At 39.6% G+C, this 22,427-nt stretch overlaps 1 protein-coding gene across 1 annotated transcript in view; it reads left to right on the top strand.

Annotated features, from left to right (window-relative positions):
* Window positions 1–22,427, top strand: part of ME1 (malic enzyme 1) — a 356,730-nt gene that overhangs the window by 181,616 nt on the left and 152,687 nt on the right. Inside the window, exon 5 of the mRNA XM_038397226.2 lies at window positions 996–1,157. Coding sequence (XP_038253154.1) covers window positions 996–1,157 — 162 coding nt within the window. The remainder of the gene's footprint in view (window positions 1–995; window positions 1,158–22,427) is intronic.

Raw genomic sequence — 22,427 nt, 5'->3', positions numbered from 1 at the left:
TATGTGGGTCAGGAGGAGTATGATTGCTGAAGGGCACGAGCCTCTGGGGATATGTTTATATAGCATCTGGGAGTGAGCTGCCTAGCCTTGGTCCACAGATGCATGTTAGCAGGGCTCATGCTAGCACACTATTGTTAGCTGTGTAGATAGTGCTTTGTTATTGCGACTTGGACTAGAGCTTGGGCTCTGAAGCCTAGGATAGGGTGTCGGCTAAAAATAGCATGCTAGTGCAAGCTCAGCTACCACAAGTCTGTGGTCTCGGGCCGGGAGGCTTGCTCCCAGATGCTGTGTAAACATATCCTGGAAGACTATATTCCAGAGTAGCAGCCGTGTTAGTCTGTATTCGAAAAAGAAAAAGGAGTACTTGTGGCACCTTAGAGATTAATAAATTTATTTGAGCATAAGCTTTCGTGAGCTACAGCTCACTTCATCGGATGCATCCGATGTAGCTGTAGCTCACGAAAGCTTATGCTCAAATACATTTGTTAGTCTCTAAGGTGCCACAAGTACTCCTTTTCTTTTTGGAAGACTATAGTTTCACTCCTGTCAGGGAGCTGCAGTAGCAATATCACCTTCTTTTCACTCCCACTGGGAACAGTTGCAGCAACAGCTAGAAGCAAAGGATCCTTTCTTACCCTTTCTACACAGCATAGGGACAAATCATCTTCCTTGTTGATTCAGAGCAAGAGGGGACATGATTGTTCCTTTGGAATGCAGCACTGAGCACCTGTCTGGTAAGTGATAATTGCTGCATTCTTAGAGGATTAGCACAGGAAAAGCCTTTTACAGTGAAGTGAAGTTGCAATATAATTGAAGTGAATATGCAATAAAATGTAATGATGGAATTCAGGACTTTCACTCTACTATAATTTAATGTGTCTCTGTAACAATTGTGTTGAGGAGAAAGTGTGTTGAGGAGTATAGATATGTTGTTTGTAAGTACTCAGCATTTCAGAAAATAAATTATTTCATAGTACTTTTTTTCCTCCATCAAGGCTATTGTGGTGACTGATGGAGAACGTATTCTTGGCCTTGGAGACCTTGGCTGTTATGGAATGGGAATACCAGTTGGTAAATTGGCCCTTTACACAGCATGTGGAGGAATGAAACCACAGGAATGTCTGCCTGTAATCCTGGATGTGGGAACTGATAATGAGGTAAATACTTTTCCTAGGTTGCATGAACATTTCACATATTTTAGGAGCAACAGGCTGAACTGTATAATTGTATTTATCTGTTCTATTAAAAGGTAAAGTAAGAATTTTGGGTGAGTATATTATTCCCTTTTTGTCTTATTTTTCCCTCATGTGAGTACTTATTCTCCTTCTTACTTGTTGTATATAATTATTCTTTAATACAGTTTTATTAAATTTACCAATATATTTAATAGAGTCTGTATACTGATATCTTTTTACTGACAATTTAGTACATTGAAAAGGCCCAGATGGCACAGGACCATTGATTGTGGAGATTTCACAATGCACCTGAAACCTACCCTTCACCAGAGGTCCTACAGGTGACCAGCACATCCCCAAAAGTGGATTGCACTGACTTAGGTGGGCAATTGGTGCATGCCCAGTGCAGCCTTCCCTGCATGGCAATTATATAGCCCACAGTGAGATTAGGCCCTGGAAAGGGACACTTCTTGGGAAGTGAATTCCCTTGGGGTGCAGCATCCCTCACACAGAAACTTTCTGTGCCAACTGGGGTTGAACTCTGTCCACTATGACTATCTTGTAAGGATGCCCAAAATTTACTGCTATCTCTTTATGAGCAAAGGTCCTATTTAATAACATACTTCCAAATAATTCATTAATGCCTCTAGTCCCAGTTTCTTTTCTTCCACACACATGAAGAGAAACTTGATGGTTTGTGAGATGTTCACTGTTGTTTTCATAGGGTGAAATCCTGGTTTCACTCAAGTCAGTGGAAAAACACCCATTAACTTCTATGGTGTATGGATTTGACCTTTAGTTTCTTTATCCTGTATTTTTTTCATTTTAGTATAAGAGTTGGTGTGAAAACTGGACTTTCAACCAAAGTGAAAATTTTTGTGAAACATTTTAGTTTTGGTCAAAAAATTGTGGTTCATTGAGTGATTTCACACATGTTCCACTAGGTATGTGCCTGCCCAACACACTGGGGTCAGAGAGTTTTCTGCAGTGACTTCAAAACATTGTCTATACAGCTATTTTTAGAGCACTGGTGCAAACTCTGCTACCCAAGTCTGAGAACCCAGGCTGTGAGGCTCGTTCCCATTCATTCCAAAATGCTGTGTAGCCATACCTACCTGTGTCATCTTGGCAATGTATCTTTTTAGCTGCACCTCTGAACATTAAAATTAGTCTACTTTTGAAATATATTTATGTCTAGTCCATAGGATAGCAGTGAAAATTGTGTTTTTTCTTGCAAGAATAGAAAATAATAAAGAATTGATTGTGTACATTGTCCTGATCTCTTTGATATCTGGTAAGTATGTAAGTATAGTAGAGGATAGACAGTTCAATATTTTTTTGTATACACAGGCATACAGTTCTAAAAAATATATTCTTTATGAGATCAGTGATTTTAGGACACTCCAAGTGCACTCAGTGGGTCTCTTTTCCAACGTGGTTAAAATTGTTAAAAGACTGACAGGAGAAGAAGTAAGATGTCCTACAGCAACTTTTTCAGATACAGATGTTGCAGATTATAGATGAGGGAGGAAGAGTATATTACTGGAACCCCCAAAATGTAGTAAAGAGCATGAGGTGACACTATTTGGAACTCGTTCATTCAACAATAACTAACATTTGAAAACCCATTATGCCAATAAAGATTTTTGCTCCATAAGTGATATGGAAACCATAAAAAAATATATATAGTTCAGTGACATAAGGAATGTACTGGTTGCTTTAATGCAGAGTAATTGCTGTATCAGTATGTTCCATAAGATCTCCACATAAAAGGCCGTGATGGCACCTTACTTCTGCACAGTTAATTTACACACCAGACTTTTTCTAGATTTCTTTTGTAGAATCATATTAACATAGGGCTGGAAGGGACCTTGAGAAGTCATCCAGTCCCACCAGAGGCAGAATCAAGTAAACCTAGACCATCCCCGATATCTGTTTGTCTAACCTGTTCTTAAAAACTCCAACTACCCTTATACTTAGAAAGCTTTTCCTAATGTCTAACCTAAACCTCCCTTGCTGCAGATTAACCTCATTACTTCTTGTCCTACCTTCGGTGGACAGGGAGAACAATTGATCACAGTCCTCTTTATTACAGCTCTTAACATATTTAAGACTATTTTCAGGCCCCCCTCAGTCTTCTTTTCTCAAGACTAAACACACCCAGGTTTTTTTAACCTTTCCTCATGGGTCAGGTTTTCTAATCCTTTTAACATTTTTGTTGATCTCTTCTGGACTTTCTCCAGTTTGTCCACATCTTTCCTGAAGTATGACTCCCGGAATGTTTGTGAATATGAACATAAGAGTTTGCAAAATTTCAAGGGGAACTAGTGAGAGACTGTTACCTAAAACAGACAGTGTTTCCCTTCACTTGGGTTGATATAACAATTTGGCAGCATTTCATTTTCAGTAAATTGATGGAAACCTTTAAATTCTTTCTTGAGGTTTGTTAATCTCTTGCTTAATGCAAAGTTTCAGTATGTCTGGTAATGCTCTCAGAAACAGCCTCAACTATAATGTACTAAAAGGTTATTTCTACTTCATTTCTAACTCATGGGTATCAGAAGCTTACTGGTAAATCTAAATAAAACAACATGAGCATATATCCGTTCAATCTCAGGCCTACCATAACAGCTCATCTTTTATTAACACAAACATAGCACTGAAAACAATCTTTGACCAAGTTATGGTTTGCTTTTGGGGGGGGAGGGGGTTAAAAAAATTACTTTACATCAAAGTCTATTCTATGAATTCATAGCTTTCAACTTCTCATCTATAGTAACTTAGTCAGGACTACACATGGAAAGTAATGAAGCAGAAGAGGAAGAGTAAATGAAATTGCAGACCTTTTGAGGTGCAAGACATGCAGTAATATCAAAAGACCTTACTGCATAGTTTAATTTCAGCCAAATCTAAATCAAAGATTTATGGTTGTGATTTCAGTGCATGGAACCAAATCAACAGCTTGAATGGGCTTTTGTACTTTATTAAAGGCAAGATATCAATAATATTATTAGGTAGACATAATAAATAGTTTCAGGATTTTTTTTACACATCCTGTCTGAGGCAAAGTTATTTTAGAATATCAGTGTAAAAATTGTGATAACCCTAGGGCCTTGGTTAAAATAGGTATTTTACTGTTTTTCATGGAGCTTCTATGTGGCTCCTACTGTTTTGGTTGTTTAACCGACAGAATATTTCTTAAATGGCCCTACAGATGATTTTTATAAAACCTATGTTGTATAGGAATATTTACAAATAAGAACACCAGTAAACACACACACACACAAAATATACAGGTAGCCCTACATATTTTAGGTGTGGTGTTATATTCAGTGATGGACACAGGTACTCGTGCAGTATTGCAGTATACTGAGAGATCCACAAATAATTGGTTTTTGGATACAGGTGGGTATTTTGTGAAGAATTGCAATATGGAGGTAAATACATAGGTGTTATATATTAAGTATTCAAAGGAGAGAATGGCATTTTTTAGATAAAATACAGTGTAGTTTGAGCTTGAAGATGTTACTGTTTTGTCTTTGTTTCTTGCACATTACACATTGTACATTGGTTAAACGCCAATACCCTTCAAACCTGGTGTTTAATCATCTAATTAGAGTACTGTTGCACATTTCATTTTTCTTGTATTTTGTTCACCTGCATTATGATTGTAGAGTTTTCTCTTGTGAGCAATGGAATGGGAGTGCATTTCCTGGTTCATATTAATAATCTGAGATCCTAAATAATTTTTTTGTTGTTTTATAAATGTTAGGGGAGTGCTGCATAGGGCATAATAGGCTTGTTGTTCTTGTTGTTTAAAACTGAAGATTTTGTCCAAAACCTGAAAATTTTGATTGAGAAATGCTGTCCAGTATCTAATGGGAGTTGTAGACTGCTCTGATGCACCACATCTCACTTCTTGCTGAGTTGCTGAGGTGCACCATGGGAGATGTAGTTTGGCCAGGGATTCCAGTCCAGAGAGGAGAATGGGGCATGAGGCAGCCTGGTATACTTTCCAAATCTAAAATTTTTCAGTTTGGGGATTTTTTGTTGTTTATAGCAATGTGTTTTGGGTTTTTTGTTTTGTTTTGACAAAAAGTCAATTTTTTCCGTGAAAAGCTGGCAAAAAAATTGTCTAACTGAAAACTCAATTTTCAATCTAAAAATAGTTTCAATGGAAAATGTTCATCCAACTTTAATAATCTACTGTACCTGCCCACATCCTCTTCAGCAAAGGTTGAAACTGCTTGAATATATTTAATTTTTGATTATGGAAGTGTAGAAGAATTAGTTTCTGTTGGAATTCTCCCAGTGTTTGAGAGTAGTAAGTTATAGAAAATATCTGTTCAGAAGTCTTCTTGTGTGGCACCCTGAAATTCTGTTTTCTGTTTTTTATGTATGGGTTGTCGGTTATCTATCTTAACGTTATTTAGAACTGCATGAGAATGGCAATTTTTTCTATAGATCTGCTCTTCAGAATCATTAGTTTGTTTTCAAACTGGATTACTGTTTTGGTGTGGAGGCAACTATTATTGATTTTTCTCATTCCAATAATACTTGTATTACAATAATGCCAGAGTCCTCAGTCTGGATGATGGCCCTTATTGTGTTTGGGGCCCCATTATATGCTTAACACAATGTCATGGTCCTATTCCTTGAATAACTTACATTTTAAAGAGATAGATGGCATACCAAGAGTTGGGGAAAGGAATATAATCATATGTGATTTTTATATATCTGTGCATTTTTCTTATTTTTCTAAATAGTTAAAATAAATGCCAGTTATTCCCATCTGGCCATCAGTGTACCTATCATTATGTTTTAATACTTTGCATTCATATATGTGGAATCTTATGTCCACGAAAATAGATATGGATTTAATGTATCCTGGATGTTAAAACAGGCCACAGGGAAGATTTGTTGTCAGCAACAAAAATGTTAATAGAAACCACTACTGGATACAAAGCTGTTTACTGTAGCACAGGTTTTGGAGTACTACGTTGTATTTGGAAACCACACTTCCTGTTTAATCTTGTGTGATGGTTTGCTTGTCAGCCTGTACCTGCCTTTTGGCTGTTTTATTTCTCCACAAAGTTCTTTATCTTGTATTCAAATTTCTATCTGTGGGCTAAATCTGTTTTCTAAGTTGTCTTTTTTTCTTTGAGTTTGTACAGTATATATGTACGTTCATACTATATATGAGTTCATATAGAGTAACAGATATTAAATGCAAAAAAAGTTAACATTAAAACTAGTAAGCTCGCTTGTTTAGGAATAGCTCTTTTTGGAATATGGTTCAATCTTCAAAAATGGCTTCTTTCTCCTCAAGCAGAGGTTGGGAAACGTGCTGAAGTAGAACCCACAGCTCTGAGAAGAAGTGAGTAATGTGGAGATAGCGTGGTATCAGACAACATTGATCTGTTTTGGTTTTAATGAGAAATCTTAGTAAGGTCCAAAGGGACTTTGTGCCATTAAATTTTTCTTACAAGACTCACAAAACTGAATTTGTTTGCCAAAATAATATATAATTATTCTTAATGTCTTTGAAAGTGAATATCTAGTAAATTTTAGAAATCACTTCTTTAATTAAGAATGTAAGATCAAAAAGGTGTCAATATTTTAATTGAACAAAATATAAATTTCTTAAATACATTTCATATAATTTTGAGTATGTAACTTTAATATGGCATTATCTTATGTTTACTATGGGCTACATTGTCATTTTTCATCTAGCCTTGAGCCAGGGTGGTGAGCCAGGGTGGTAAACCTGGGTCATAAACCTGGGTGTCATCTTCAGCTTGGACTTCTCTCTAGATCCTCACTTCCAGGCTATGTCTTAAGTCTTGCAGATTCTTTCTACATAACATTAAGATATTACCTTCCCTAGCCATTCATGCAGCTAAAACTCCCTTCCAAGCTCTCATCATCTCACGTCCTGATTACTGCAACATCCTTTTCTCTGGCCTTGAAAAATGCAGTCTTGTCCTGTTCATTTCCATTCAACTCCTATAAAGATCGTTTTCCTAGCTGGTTGCTTTGACCATGTCACCTTTCTGTTTGCATCCCTCAGTGGCTTCCCGTTCTTCATCAGATCAAACATAAATATCACAGGATGGCCAGCCCCTTTAAGGGACATGGTTCCACTCCCACCTGTGACACGCTTAACTCACTGCCCCAGGTAGAGAGAATGAATGTCACATGACAGATGAGTCATGTGGCTAAATGAATTCTGTAGGGGTAGATAAGAGATGCTGTGAAGGTGAAGGAAGAGGAGACCTTGAGTCCTGTCCAAAGAGAAGGGAGAAGGAAGGTAGGAAGGCCTGAGAGTTGCTGTTCTCAAACGAGTGCAGAGAACTAGTAACAGCTAGCAAGCTGAAATGTAAGGAAAGACTTGGCCGAAGAGCGAGCCTCAGTAGGAAGTTTTGTTTCCCTTTTGAACTCTGTTAATAAATCAGACCAAAAGAAGAGGGGGTTGTTATTGTATGCATAAAAGACTTTAAGAGTTACTGAGAAGCCCAAGAAGGGAAACTGGGGCAATGGCTAGCCTGAAGCTAGACCAGGTAGGTGGTGAGGCTACATTAAGCTACTTATCTTCAGCATCAAAACCTTTCACAACATATTCCCAACCAACCTATCATATTTCATTCAGTATTGAGAGGTTGACTTCCACCTCCAATCACTTATGATGCTAGCCTCCATCACCCACTTTTTAAATTTTAAAATGCGCACCTTCATGCTTTCTCCCATGCTGCCCATCATGCTTGGGAGGATCTTGCCGTAAACATATGCAAAGCCACTTCATTGTTCTTCAAATCCCTCCTTAAATTTCTTCTTTCCTGTGATTCCTACAAGCAAATTGACAGCAGTTATGCTACTGGCATGCTAAGGCCACTGCTTATCATGCTGAACAATATTGTGTTATTGTTTCGTTGTACAGAAGATACCACCTAATAGCAACCTAGTTAATAACAACTTTCCTTTAATGGAAATATTTTTCCTGGAACCAATACTGTCAAATTGACTACAGTGTTAATTGGTCCAGATATTGGCATCAGGCTTACCATTTACTGGCAAAAAAATTTTTGGTTATGCATCCACACAGGCCGCCAGTACTCCCACTCCAAGTTGAAAGCCCAGCTACAGGCAGGTTTGCAGGACTGTAGCCAGGTATGGAAGTGCTGCGCACCAGTGTAGGCTGCAGGCAGGGCAGTAGTGGGGAGAGGGTTGCTATTACTTCTAAGACCATGCGTCAGACTTTTCTGGCCTCTCTCTGCTACATGCTGTTTGTGCTCCCCAGTCTCCCAAATGGCCACATGCTCAGAATGCATCTGATTGCCATATTTGGGGTCAGAAAGGAATTTCCCCTAAGGTCAGGTTCGTCAGAGACCCTGGGAGGCTTTTGCTCTTAAAATGGTGGGTGGTCAAGCTGAGGAATTGGAAGATGCAAAATGTTGGCTGTAGGTAGCACAGACAGAGAGATGTGTGATGTCTTCACAAATGTAACATATATGACCATTTGTGCAGTCACATAATTGTGTTTATAAATAAGAGTCCTGGATATAGCAGATGGATTTTGGGGAAGGGACACTTTAGCAAATATGACCTATATGGTGCCTTAAGCTTAAAATATTTTATCCACACTATTTGTGGATAGTTCAGGATTTTTCAGAGGACTTCAGAGGACTTGTTTGATTCCTACAAATTTTTGAAGGCTCCTGTAGAAAGATGGAAATTCATAGGTACTTTGCATGAGCTTTGTCATATACTGCAGATGGCAACTGTCACATAATTATGCCAGGTTTCAGAGTAGCAGCCGTGTTAGTCTGTATTCGCAAAAAGAAAAGGAGTACTTGTGGCACCTTAGAGACTAACAAATTTATTAGAGCATAAGCTTTCATGAGCTACAGCTCACTTCATCGGATGCATTTGGTGGAAAAAACAGAGGGGAGATTTATATACACACACAGAGAACATGAAACAATGGGTTTATCATACACACTGTAAGGAGAGTGATCACTTAAGATAAGCCATCACCAGCAGCAGGTGGGGGGGGAAAGGAGGAAAACCTTTCATGGTGACAAGCAAGGTAGGCTATTTCCAGCAGTTAACAAGAATATCTCAGAAACAGTGGGGGGTGGGGTGGGGGGGGAGAAATAACATGGGGAAATAGTTTTACTTTGTGTAATGACTCATCCATTCCCAGTCTCTATTCAAGCCTAAGTTAATTGTATCCAGTTTGCAAATTAATTCCAATTCAGCAGTCTCTCGTTGGAGTCTGTTTTTGAAGCTTTTTTGTTGAAGGAAAGACACTCTTAGGTCTGTAATCGAGTGACCAGAGAGATTGAAGTGTTCTCCAACTGGTTTTTGAATGTTATAATTCTTGACGTCTGATTTGTGTCCATTCATTCTTTTACGTAGAGACTGTCCAGTTTGGCCAATGTACATGGCAGAGGGGCATTGCTGGCACATATCACATTGGTAGATGCGCAGGTGAACGAGCCTCTGATAGTGTGGCTGATGTGATTAGGCCCTATGATGGTATCCCCTGAATAGATATGTGGACAGAGTTGGCAACGGGCTTTGTTGCAAGGATAGGTTCCTGGGTTAGTGGTTCTGTTGTGTGGTGTGTGGTTGCTGGTGAGTATTTGCTTCAGATTGGGGGGCTGTCTGTAAGCAAGGACTGGTCTGTCTCCCAAGATCTGTGAGAGTGATGGGTCGTCCTTGAGGATAGGTTGTAGATCCTTGATGATGCGTTGGAGAGGTTTTAGTTGGGGGCTGAAGGTGATGGCTAGTGGCGTTCTGTTGTTTTCTTTCTTGGGCCTGTCCTGTAGTAGGTGACTTCTGGGTACTCTTCTGGCTCTGTCAATCTGTTTCTTCACTTCAGCAGGTGGGTATTGTAGTTGTAGGAATGCATGATAGAGATCTTGTAGGTGTTTGTCTCTGTCTGAGGGGTTGGAGCAAATGCGGTTATATCGTAGCGCTTGGCTGTAGACAATGGATCGAGTTGTATGATCTGGATGAAAGCTAGAGGCAAGTAGGTAGGAATAGCGGTCAGTAGTTTTCCGATATAGGGTGGTGTTTATGTGACCATCGCTTATTAGCACCGTAGTGTCCAGGAAGTGGATCTCTTGTGTGGACTGGTCCAGGCTGAGGTTGATGGTGGGATGGAAATTGTTGAAATCCTGGTGGAATTCCTCAAGAGCTTCTTTTCCATGGGTCCAGATGATGAAGATGTCATCAATGTAGCGCAAGTAGAGTAGGGGCATTAGGGGACGGGAGCTGAGGAAGCGTTGTTCTAAGTCAGCCATAAAAATGTTTGGCATACTGTGGGGCCATGCGGGTACCCATCGCAGTGCCGCTGATTTGAAGGTATACATTGTCACCAAATGTGAAATAGTTATGGGTCAGGACATAGTCACAAAGTTCAGCCACCAGGTTAGCCGTGACAGTATCGGGGATACTGTTCCTGACGGCTTATAGCCCATCTTTGTGTGGAATGTTGGTTTACAGGGCTTCTACATCCATAGTGGCTAGGATGGTGTTTTTAGGAAGATCACCAATGGACTGTCGTTTCATCAGGAAGTCAGTGGTGTCTCGAAGATAGCTGGGAGTGCTGGTAACGAAGGGCCTGAGGAGGGAGTCTACATAGCCAGACAATCCTGCTGTCAGGGTGCCAATGCCTGAGATGATGGGGCGTCCAGGATTTCCAGGTTTATGGATCTTGGGTAGCAGATAGAATACCCCAGGTCGGGGCTCCCGGGGTGTGTCTGTGCGGATTTGTTCTTGTGCTTTTTCAGGGAGTTTCTTGAGCAAATGCTGTAGTTTCTTTAGGTAACTCTCAGTGGGATCAGAGGGTAATGGCTTGTAGAAAGTGGTGTTGGAGAGCTGCCTAGTAGCCTCTTGTTCATACTCCGACCTATTCATGATGACGACAGCACCTCCTTTGTCAGCCTTTTTGATTATGATGTCAGAGTTGTTTCTGAGGCTGTGGATGGCACTGTGTTCTGCATGGCTGAGGTTATGGGGTAAGCGATGCTGCTTTTCCACAATTTCAGGGGATACCATCATAGGGCCTAATCACATCAGCCACACTATCAGAGGCTCCTTCACCTGCGCATCTACCAATGTGATATATGCCATCATGTGCCAGCAATGCCCCTCTGCCATGTACATTGGCCAAACTGGACAGTCTCTACGTAAAAGAATGAATGGGCACAAATCAGACGTCAAGAATTATAACATTCAAAAACCAGTTGGAGAACACTTCAATCTCTCTGGTCACTCGATTACAGACCTAAGAGTGGCTATACTTCAACAAAAAAGCTTCAAAAACAGACTCCAACGAGAGACTGCTGAATTGGAATTAATTTGCAAACTGGATACAATTAACTTAGGCTTGAATAGAGACTGGGAATGGATGAGTCATTACACAAAGTAAAACTATTTCCCCATGGTATTTCTCCCTCCCACCCCACCCCCCACTGTTCCTCTGATATTCTTGTTAACTGCTGGAATTAGCCTACCTTGCTTGTCACCATGAAAGGTTTTCCTCCTTTCCCCCCCCCCCCGCTGCTGGTGATGGCTTATCTTAAGTGATCACTCTCCTTACAGTGTGTATGATAAACCCATTGTTTCATGTTCTCTGTGTGTGTGTGTGTGTGTGTGTGTGTGTGTATAAATCTCTCCTCTGCTTTTTCCACCAAATGCATCCGATGAAGTGAGCTGTAGCTCATGAAAGCTTATGCTCTAATAAATTTGTTAGTCTCTAAGGTGCCACGGGTACTCCTTTTCTTTTTGTCAATACTGTATGAGAAAATAGACCTTTCTTTCTCTTTTCCAAGCTGCCAAGTAACTGTAATATTAAAGAACTGTGATTTGAATGGTAACTTTTTCATGTGGATATTAAGCATTGAATAAAAAAAGCGCTCTGTTCAGAAGAAGCATGTTAATATATGTAGCATGCCAGTATGGAACTGGGAAAAGAACAATTTTATTTTAGTTAGTAAAATCTCCTCCTGATCTTAGCAAAACATTTACTCTAATGCAACATATTGCAGTCAATATTTCATAGATTCATAGATATTAAGGTCAGAGGAGACCATTTTGATCATCTAGTCTGACCTCTTGCACAACGCAGGCCACAGAATCTCACCCACCCACTCCTGCGAAAAACCTCTCACCTATGTCTGAGTTGTTATTGAAGTTCTCAAATCGTGGTTTAAAGACTTCAAGGAGCAGAGAATCCTCCAACAAGTGACCCGTGCCCCATGCTACAGAGGAAGGCGAAAAACCTCCAGGGCCTCTTCCAATCTGCCCTGGAGGAAAATTCCTTCCAGACCCCAAGTATGGCGATCAGCTAAACCTGAGCATATGGCCAAGATTCACCAGCCAGATACCCAGGAAAGAATTCTCTGTAGTAACTCAGATCGCACCCCATCTAACATCCCATCACAGGCCATTGGCCCTATTTACCATGAATATTTAATGATCAGTTAATTGCCAAAATCATGTTATCCCATCATTTGTCTTTTAATATTTAGATTCTTTGCACAAGGCACTTAAAAGTCCTGTACTTAATCTTTTCTGCACACAGATCCCAGCGTTTGCACAATCTTCTGTGCGTTTCCTTGGGACTGCTCTTAGTTCAGTATTCCACTCCGCCAACATTGAAAACCCATGGATTTCTAAGAGTGCTTTTTGGAACTACAGTGCATTTAAAATATAGCGTCTTCATACAGTAATGAGGAAAGCACTTACTTTTTCCATATGAGCAATGCACAACTTGCACTATGGATTCAGACAAAACCGAACACTCTTGCCCCATGGCTTTCCCCGCGGCTCTGCCCCTGTCCTGTCCCTTCCCCGCAGCCCCGGCCCCCTCTCATTCTATCCCCCCTCCCTCTGTCGCTTACACTCCCCCACCTTCATTCACTTGCTCATTTTCACCAGGCTGCGGTAGGGGGTTGGGGTGCGGGAAGGGGTGCGGGCTCCGGTTGGGGGTGCAGGCTCCGGGATGGGGCCAGAAATGAGTGGTTCAGGGTGGGGAGGGGGCTCTGGGTTTTGGCAGGGGGTTGGGGCATGGGAAGAGATGAGGGGTGTGGGATCTGGGCAGCGCTTACGTTGAGCGGCTCCCCGGAAGTGGTGACATGTCTCTCGGTTCCTAGGCGTAGGGGCAGCAAGGCACACTGCCCCTGTCCGCAGGTGCCACCCTCACAGCTCTCATTGTCCGTGGTTCACGGCCAATGGGAGCTGTGGAGCCAGTGCTTGGGGTGGGGGTGGTGCGCGGAGCCCACCTGGTTGCACCTCTACCTAGGAGCCAAGGGACATGTCGCCGCTTCCAGGGAGCCGTGCAGAGCCAGGTAGGGAGCCTGTCTTAGCCCCGCTGCACTGCCAACTGGACTTTTAACGGCCCGTTGACAGTTATGTTTCAGTAAAGGGCTCTCGTGTCTGGTCCCTTTCCCCATTAGTCTGATAAATCTCAGAATCTGTTGAATTTTAGAACATGGTTCAAAGCTCAGCTGCTTTCCTAGCTCTTTCCTTGAGGTTAGCACTGGGAACAAGTGGTACAGGTCAATGTATTTATTTGACTCTAAGGTGAAGTTTATTGGGGGGGGGGAGTTAAAACTGATATTTGAAGTTTGTTAGAAATTTTATGTGTATTTTGAGATGTTTGTAATGACTTATTGTTATATGTTTGTAGCTATATCTTCGGTTAGAGTAAATCATTGTAGTTCCATTGACTCATTAGAGCTATTTCAATTTAGATCAGTTGAAAATTTGGCTTCTTGTTTAGCACAGTAAGAACTACCAGAATGGGCAGGGTTCAGAAGATTGCACATGTGAATTAATCTGTATGGATGGGGAAAGGATACAGAAGGATTAAGTGCAGTACTGTTAACCAAAGAGAGGGATATAAAATGAAAGTAAAAAGTGTAGGGAAAAAAGTGAGTGAGTGGAAAGGAGGAGAACAGGGAGAGTTTGTCTAGTCAGAGCTATAACTTTTAGTTCGTCTTTAGATTAAGAAATTAGTGAGCTTCATGAGCGAAGGCAAACAAGAGGCTTAAAGGTCAAACCGATTAACAGATAAGCTGCATTATAAAAGGAAAGAACAAGCACAGTTGGACAAGTCAAGTCTGGCTTTGAAAAGAGTCCCTCTGAGATCTGGTTGAGCTGTACAAAATCCTAGCTGGGGATGACTATACATACGTAGACAGGAAAAAATAAGATGCTTATGTTATGTAAGATAGTCTGATATTAGCCATAGAAAAAAAATTATTTTTGATTTACATAATTATTTCCCTCCATCAGTCACACCTCATGTTTTAAAATGTCAAACTATTTACTGTAGATTTGTTTTGAAACACTATTTTAACCATGCAAAAATAAAAATATATTACATTATTCAGTGTTTTGTCTCTTTCTGTGGAAATCATTTTCACTTTCAAAACATAATTTTATTTTAATAAATGTTATATATTCATAGATTTTATAGCTAGAAGCGATTGTTATGATAATTTAGTCTGGGCTCCTGCATAACACAGGCCTAGAATTTTGCCCATGTTGACATAGGTTACGTGGTGCTTTCAAAGTCACAGATGGAAAAATGGTTAGTATACTACAACTCCTGTTCCCCTGCCCCTCCCTCATATGCTAGTAATATATCTCAGCAGCTACTTTGGGTTGGTAATTTTACTATTAGTATGTTGGCTAACCATTCACCCCTTTTGAGTCTCATCTTAAAACATATTCTCTCCTTTTCATACTTCTAGAACGATTTTATTGTCAAAGAAGGCACAGATTACATGACTTTCCATTTTTGAGAGTACAGTGTTACTCTTCCACTTGGAGGTCTCCTGCAGAAAGCTGGAAAGTCCTTCCACATTTGTTCCCTCTCTGACAGGAGAAGTGAAGAGATACCAACTTTCCCACAGCAGGACCTGCCTGTTTAGAATGGGTTTGTCAAGGTTCATTCCCCACTCTGAACTCTAGGGTACAGATGTGGGGACCTGCATGAAAGACCCCCTAAGCTTATTTTTACCAGCTTAGGTTAAAACTTCCCCAAGGTACAAACTGTTTTACCTTTTGTCCCAGGACCTTATGCTGCCACCACCAAAGTGTCTAACAAAAATAACAGGGGAAGTGCCCACTTGGAAATGTCTCCCCCCAAAAAAAATATCCACCCAAGCACTACACCCCCTTTCCTGGGGAAGGGTTGATAAAAATCATCACCAGTTTGCATAGGTGAACATAGACCCAAACCCTTGGATCTTAAGAACAATGAAAAAGCAACTGGGTTCTTAAAAGAAGAATTTTAATTAAAGAAAACATAAAAGAATCACCTGTGTAAAATCAGGATGGTAAATACCTTACAGGGTAATCAGATTCAAAACATAGAGAATCCCTCTAGGCAAAACCTTAAGTTACAAAAAGACACACAAACAGGAATATACATTCCATTCAGCACAACTTATTTTATCAGCCATTTATACAAAACAGAATCTAACGCATATCTAACTAGATTGCTTACTAACTTTTTACAGGAGTTCTGACCTGCATTCCTGCTCTGGTCCTGGCAAAAGCATCACCCAGACAGAGAGGACCCTTTGTTTTCACCCCCTCCAGCTTTGAAAGTATCTTGTCTTCTCATTGGTCATTTTGGTCAGGTGCCAGCGAGGTTATCTTAGCTTCTTAACCCTTTACAGGTGAACAGGTTTTTCCTCTGGCCAGGAGGGATTTAAAGATGTTTACCCTTCCCTTTATATTTATGACAGGGTTGGATGAAGAGTAATGGTCCTCCAAAACCCGTGTTTCCTGCAGGTGCTGGGATCCATATGCAGTGTGGAGTTGTGGTGGTAAAGGCTTACCCCTTCACTCCAGTCCATGGTCCCCTCCTAAGCTAGGAAATGTATGACACAGCTAGCTGACATGCTTCAAAGAAAAAACTTCAGAAAAGACAAATTTAATAAAATTAGCATAATTTTTGGTGATTTAACTTTAAGATTTTCCCCAAAAAATGTTTTATGATAAAACAGCTTCTTAAATTCTCTTGCCCTCTGGTTATGTAGGGACTGATTTTCAGAAGTTCTGAGCACCCCAATTGAAACAGAAAGCAATTATATTTGGCAGGTTCTCAGCACTTCTGAAAATCAGGCAACTTATTTAGGTCCTAAATATGGATTAGGAAACCTACTTGTAGGTACCCTTAAAAGAAAAATACACTGGCTTTACTGATATACATCACAAATTTTCTGAAATGTATAGCATCTGCCACTTTAAGAAGATTAGGTCCCAAAATAAGTGTGTTAAAAAGAGGGGAGTTTTCAAACCCTAATATGAATTGAGTTTATTTTATACATTTTGACTCATCTAAATGAAAACATTTTACAAATGTTTACAGTTCATAAAGGGCAGAAAATAGATATACAACAGATTAATGGCTGTGAAACAGAAAGTAAAATGAATGTAGGTAGAAAATGAACTTTACTGGTAGAACTTCACTACCCAGTAAAGTGTATAATGAATCAAACAGCATAACTGGAAAAATATAAATTACAGTTGCAAACATTATTTCATTTTATAAGACTCTTACATTACTAGTAACAAGGGATGGTTATGAGCCAAGAAGCAGATCTGGATTCAAATTTATATTTACCTGTTCTGTTCATTCCCTCTGGAGCACCTGGCACTGGCCACTATCGGAAGACAGGATACTGGGCTAGATGGACCTTTGGTCTGACCCAGTAGGGCCATTCTTATGTTGTTATGAAATGTTCTAATATCAAAACATTTAAATAATTTTGCATCAACATTTTTCAGAATTTTCATTCTACAGTGTATTTTGGAATTTTAGCATTTTGTTGCAATTCAGAAGAAAAACAAACCAGAATATTGAATTTCCTGTTTTCTAAACAGCTCTAATTTCTACCCTATCTCTACTAATGGTGAGAATTTTTATTTTGATAGAGTCTCTTTAAATCTGTAAAATACTGTGGTAGTTTTGTTTGGGATGACTGTACAAAATAAATTTGTATTGTATTATCACAAAAAATTTAAAGATTTGAAATACTGGAAAGCATGATTCCTCTTCTTTCAGGATGATCAGGTGCCCTGTGAATTCCCAACACCGGTTATTCTTGAAAACAATTTATTTCAGAAATAAAGAATCAAGGAACTGAGATTATAGAAAGAGGATTTTTTTCCAGTTAAAGTGCTATATTCCTTTGAGCTGCACATACCCATAATTTTTCAAACTCCTTCTCTAAGATCTGGTCTACACTTAAAAGTTAGATTGCTCTAGCTACATTGTTCAGATCTATAGCACATTTCGTGCCTTGAGTGCCATAGTTAGGTTGACCTAACGTCTGGTGTAGATGTGGCTAGGTTGATGGAAGAATTCTTCTTTTGACCTAGCTAATGCTTCTCAGAGAGATGAATTAATTACATTGACAGAAAATTGCTTCCATCAATGTAGGTAGCATCTACACTGCGGCACTACAGTGTCATAGCTGCAGTGTCTTAGCTATGCCACTATAGCGGTTGTACAGTAGATATGGCCTAAGGGTGCAATTCTGCAATACTGAATAAGTCCTGAGGGGTTCTGACTAGAGCTGATCAAAAAAAAAATGGGGGGGGGATAATAAATTCACCCAAGAATGCAGTTTCAGGGAGACCAAGACTATTCACAAATTCAGGTCCAGTTTGGTGAATAGTTTTGGTGAATAGTTTTAAAAAATTAGGGGGAAAATTAGAAAAGTTAAAATGGTTTGATTTGATATCAAAATGAGCCGATTTGACATTTCATTTCAGAATGAACCATTTTTTTTGAAAATGTTGATTCAACCTGAACAATTTTTTTTGTTTTTATTTTGGTGAGAAAAACTGAAAAATGTCAGTTTTGGTTTTGGGTTTGGCCACTAAATGAAAAAAATCAGTTATTCACTCAGCACTAATTCTAAGCACTCTACTCTGAGTTCAGTATAAGTGGAGATGCTCAGTATGTTGTAGAAATGGGTCTTATGCCTCTGATTTTTCTGGGGAGGCTGTTTGCTGAAAATGAAAGTATCTCTTCCAAAGATATATTTCAGTACCAATTCTGGCCCTGGTTGAGCTTCCTCAGCTGGACACTCACCAGGCTACTGTGTTTGCATCCCCATATCTTGCACCTGTATTCTCTTCACTGCCTGTGACTGAGCAGAGTCCAGGCACTGCCTCTGGCTTTAGGTCTCTAGGCACATTCTTGAGGTGCAGATCTTTCGTCTCACATTCCCTTTTGAGTGTTGAGACCCATGGTCCAACTCCTTAGGCCCCGTGACTAGTGCCAGCTCTCCCAGACTCCTGAACACCCTTTCCCAGAATGCCAATCTTATAGTTACTCTGGTGTACTGTTTACTTTTTCAGGGACATCTGATAGTTGAAGGACTTAACACAAAGTCTTTACAAAGCTTTCAAAACCAGTCACTCTTTACTTTAGGTATTGCAAGAAATATACAAATCCAGACAAAAACAATAAGAGGTCCATATGGCATTCCCTGCCTCACTTTCCTCACCATTCTGGAGTGTTCTTCAGAACTGGGACTGAATCTTTCTGGGCTCCAGCTCCCCATTCTGGGACTCCACTTCCTCAGGTCAGACTTTTCTTCCCAGTCATGGAGTCAGTCCTCTTTCTTCTCTAGCCAGCTTCCTTGGGCTTTGGCTGTTCTCGCCATCAGAAATATATCTTCTCCTTCCAAAAGCTTGTGTCTTTGTTCCCCCTGCGAGTCCTTCCTCTGATTTCCCCCTCACCCCCCTCCTGAGTCTCAGGCTCTGGTTTTTAAGACGCAGTGCTAACACCTGATCTCTTTGTTGCTTTTGGAAAAATTCTACTCCTTCAAACCCCAGCCCTTTGCGCCAAAGCTGGAGAAAACTGCTTCTCCTAACTTCAGCCAGCCTTTTGTTCTAAGATCCTCCCATCTGAATGGATGACCATCAAGATTTAATAACTATCTATTGTTCCTGGTCTGGGAGATGCATGGCACAGAAATGGTGGATTATACATACACTGAGGCATTCAATGACACAGCAATTTAATAAAATCAATCAAAATTCATAAATTGTTCATAGATAGAGATGGTATTTCAGCATGTTAATTCCCTGATGATGAAATGCACCAATTGTGTAATCTATTGTGTCATTAGCTTGCCTCAGCTCCTGAAGCTCAATTAGAGCCAGGTGTACAGCTCAGGCCTTTCTTGAACTTTGATGACTTGCTGATCTCTTAGCTCTAAGTGTGTGCAAGTACTGTAAATGGGTTGCCCTCCCCCGCTTTTTTTGTTTTTTGGTTTTAAACAACCTTAGAGATCATTACAGTTTTAATATGTTCAGGTGGTGCTTCAAAGAATTCTTTTTTTTATTTTACACAGCTAATTCTAAGTAGATCTATGTGATCTTTCAAGTGAATGAACCTCAATTAAGCCCTTTTGGGGGAAAAAAGTTTACAAGGATAAAGTTTGAACTTGCTGCTTTTCTAAGTATGAATGTGTTTTATATCTTTTGTGTAGGTTTTTTCATTAAAGCACTAGTGTGTAAAATAGACATGTTCAAGTTTTCAATAAATTTAATTTAATATACATAACAAATCTGTTAACCAGAGAAAGATGTTATATTTTGAAGGAGATTAAATCTACAAAAGAACATTAAAAAGGTTTACATTCTACAAGAAGTTTGTTATTCAAGTTTCATTTGTTCACTTGAGGAAAAGGATCCAGTAATCATGGCTTGACATATTTGATTGTAGTATAGAATTTTCTTTTCAGTAACTGGCTTTGAAAACCATGAAATAGTCAATAGTAAATATGTTAATCTTTCAAAATGTGTGAACAGTTTAAAAAACAACACAAAACAAACCCTCTGATCTAGTTTGCACTATAGTGACCTGAATAACAGGATAATATGCTTAAGCAGCTTATTTATTCTTCAGTGCCTTTTTTGAAAAAGAGAAATTGCACAATAGTTTGCCATTCACGGCTTAGAAATTGCCACTGTTCTTTTCAGTTGTTGAATGCTTAATTATTTTCTCTCCTATCTGTATTTCACCATACATTACTCCAAACAGGAGTTTAAAGGAACTTTTTGGTTGTTCCTTGTTGAATTATAACACTTTTTTGAAGAAGTATGCATTGAGCTGTTAACGAATTTCAAGCTCTCAGAAAAGTTGTACAGGTTTTCAACCAAGATGTCTTGCTGAATTAACTGCCTGTGCTTACAAGATTCTACCCAAACTGAAAACCCAAAAGAGCCCTGTGGACATTAAGTTAATTAGATTTTTAAGGGTGCCTCATTAACATTATGCAAAGGAGAGAGTGTGTGTGTGTTGTGATCATACAAGCATGATTAGGCAGACACTGTTTGTTGATTCCCTTATATTAGTTATTGGACTGTGGATACCAGCAAGTGTACCAGATACAGTGGTGGTGAGGGAGCAAAGGGAGCTCGAAAACAGTGTCTGAAGACTACACTAAAGCTTAACTACACAGTTAAGGATTTGTCAGCATTTATGTTGTATATCTTGATTTTCATGGATTTATAGTTCAGCAAAAGTTGGCTTCAGTCTGAAAACCTGGCAAATTGTCTCAATCTGGCTATGAAATATTTTGAAACACTTCATTTAACTTGGCTTGACAATTTAAAAATTAGAGACATGAAAAAATAAACTTTTTTGCAGAGCTCTGAATAGAACAAACATGACTGTATTTTCCAGTATTTTCCTTCAGTTGGTATCTTAAAAATTTCCAATCATAATACATGCTCGTGGTGGGAGAGGAGGAGGCATATGAGATACTGAAATTTGAAAAGGGATAAACTACACATGATGAATAACTATACAGGGTAACATTGTGGCCTGGCAGACATGGTGGTGCAGGGCTATAAGGAGGCATATGGCTATTAACCTGGGAGAGGAAACACGATCTGGAGAGTCACTATGACCCCCCCCATCATGCAGGTTGATTGGAGGGTTGAGAATGGGTGGAACTAAAGCTTCGCCACCTACCGCATGTCAGTGTAGTTGCATCTGCATGCCAGGGACCTAGTGCTGTGCTGGTATAGGCCTGGCACAGTTTTTCCCTCCTTGGAGCAGCAGAGGGACTGATAGGAAGACACTCTTCCAGATTGCTACAGATGCAGTGCAAAAACACACTGCCCCTTGTGTTAAGCTCGTTGCAAAGCCATGGTTGAATCCATAGTGTGAATTCTATACATTGTGTCTTGTGCATATCATGATTATGCAAATATCAGTCTTCAGTGAGTATTTCTGCTCTTTATTAAAAAAAAAAGACACAAATTGTCAACAGCACATGGCAAAATATATAAAGAAAATACCCTTAAAACCAAACTAAGAAATTCTCAAGCAGCATTTTTTTTTTTACTTTACCTATCTGTAAATTTCAGTTGTTATTGATGGAAATTTATCAGTGTGTGTGTATGTGTGTGTGTGAGATGAAATCAATGTTTGCTAGCATTTACCAATAAAAAAAATTAATCCTTCCAAACGTAATCATGCAATTCCTTGCTTTTGGATCTGTGATGTTGTGTTTCCTAGAGATTTCTCTTAAACGAGAAGTCGCATCAATTCTATTAAATTAAGCCATCACTTAATATGTTGGCAATGCGATCTGCTTTTTCTGGTAATCTGTCATCTATCCATCTATCAAAATTGTTTTGAGATTGTAGATCTCAATTCATACTTAAAAGCTTTTATTCACAATATGTTGCTGCTGTTATTATTCAGTCAAGTTTAGGGCTTTGTTGGGCTGTACAAACATTAATATGACAAAATTGTTTTCCTGGGAAGAAGGGGATCGTTCACAGTCTTGAGAGACAAAACAGATAAAAGTCAGGGAATGGGGATATAATACGAGCAAATGAGTGTGGTGAAGAATTAATGCAACCTTCTTAATTACATGACATTGTTTGGGTTTTATTCCTTTGTGTTTTGTTTTTTAATTAGGCTAGAGGTAAGGTGAAGTATGGGAACATTAGTAAGATTGAGGGAGAAGGGAAAGAGGAACAGTCACAGCTCATCACCTGCCTAGCTGTGATCAGCACGGTGTGTTCTTTAGGTAACATGACAGAGTGAATCTTCAGGACTTATTTGAAGGAGGATAAAGTAGTAGCTGTATTGGTTATGTCTGATAGTTTTTCCTATCCATAAGAAGTGGAGTTGGAGAAAGCTTTTCAGGAGAAGATGACTCACAGGTAATGGTAAGAGTTCCATGT

The sequence above is a fragment of the Dermochelys coriacea genome, chromosome 3 (assembly GCF_009764565.3).
Source record: "Dermochelys coriacea isolate rDerCor1 chromosome 3, rDerCor1.pri.v4, whole genome shotgun sequence".
In the NCBI taxonomy this organism is placed as follows: Eukaryota; Metazoa; Chordata; order Testudines; family Dermochelyidae; genus Dermochelys; species Dermochelys coriacea.
This window is presented reverse-complemented; position numbering and strand designations above follow the sequence as displayed.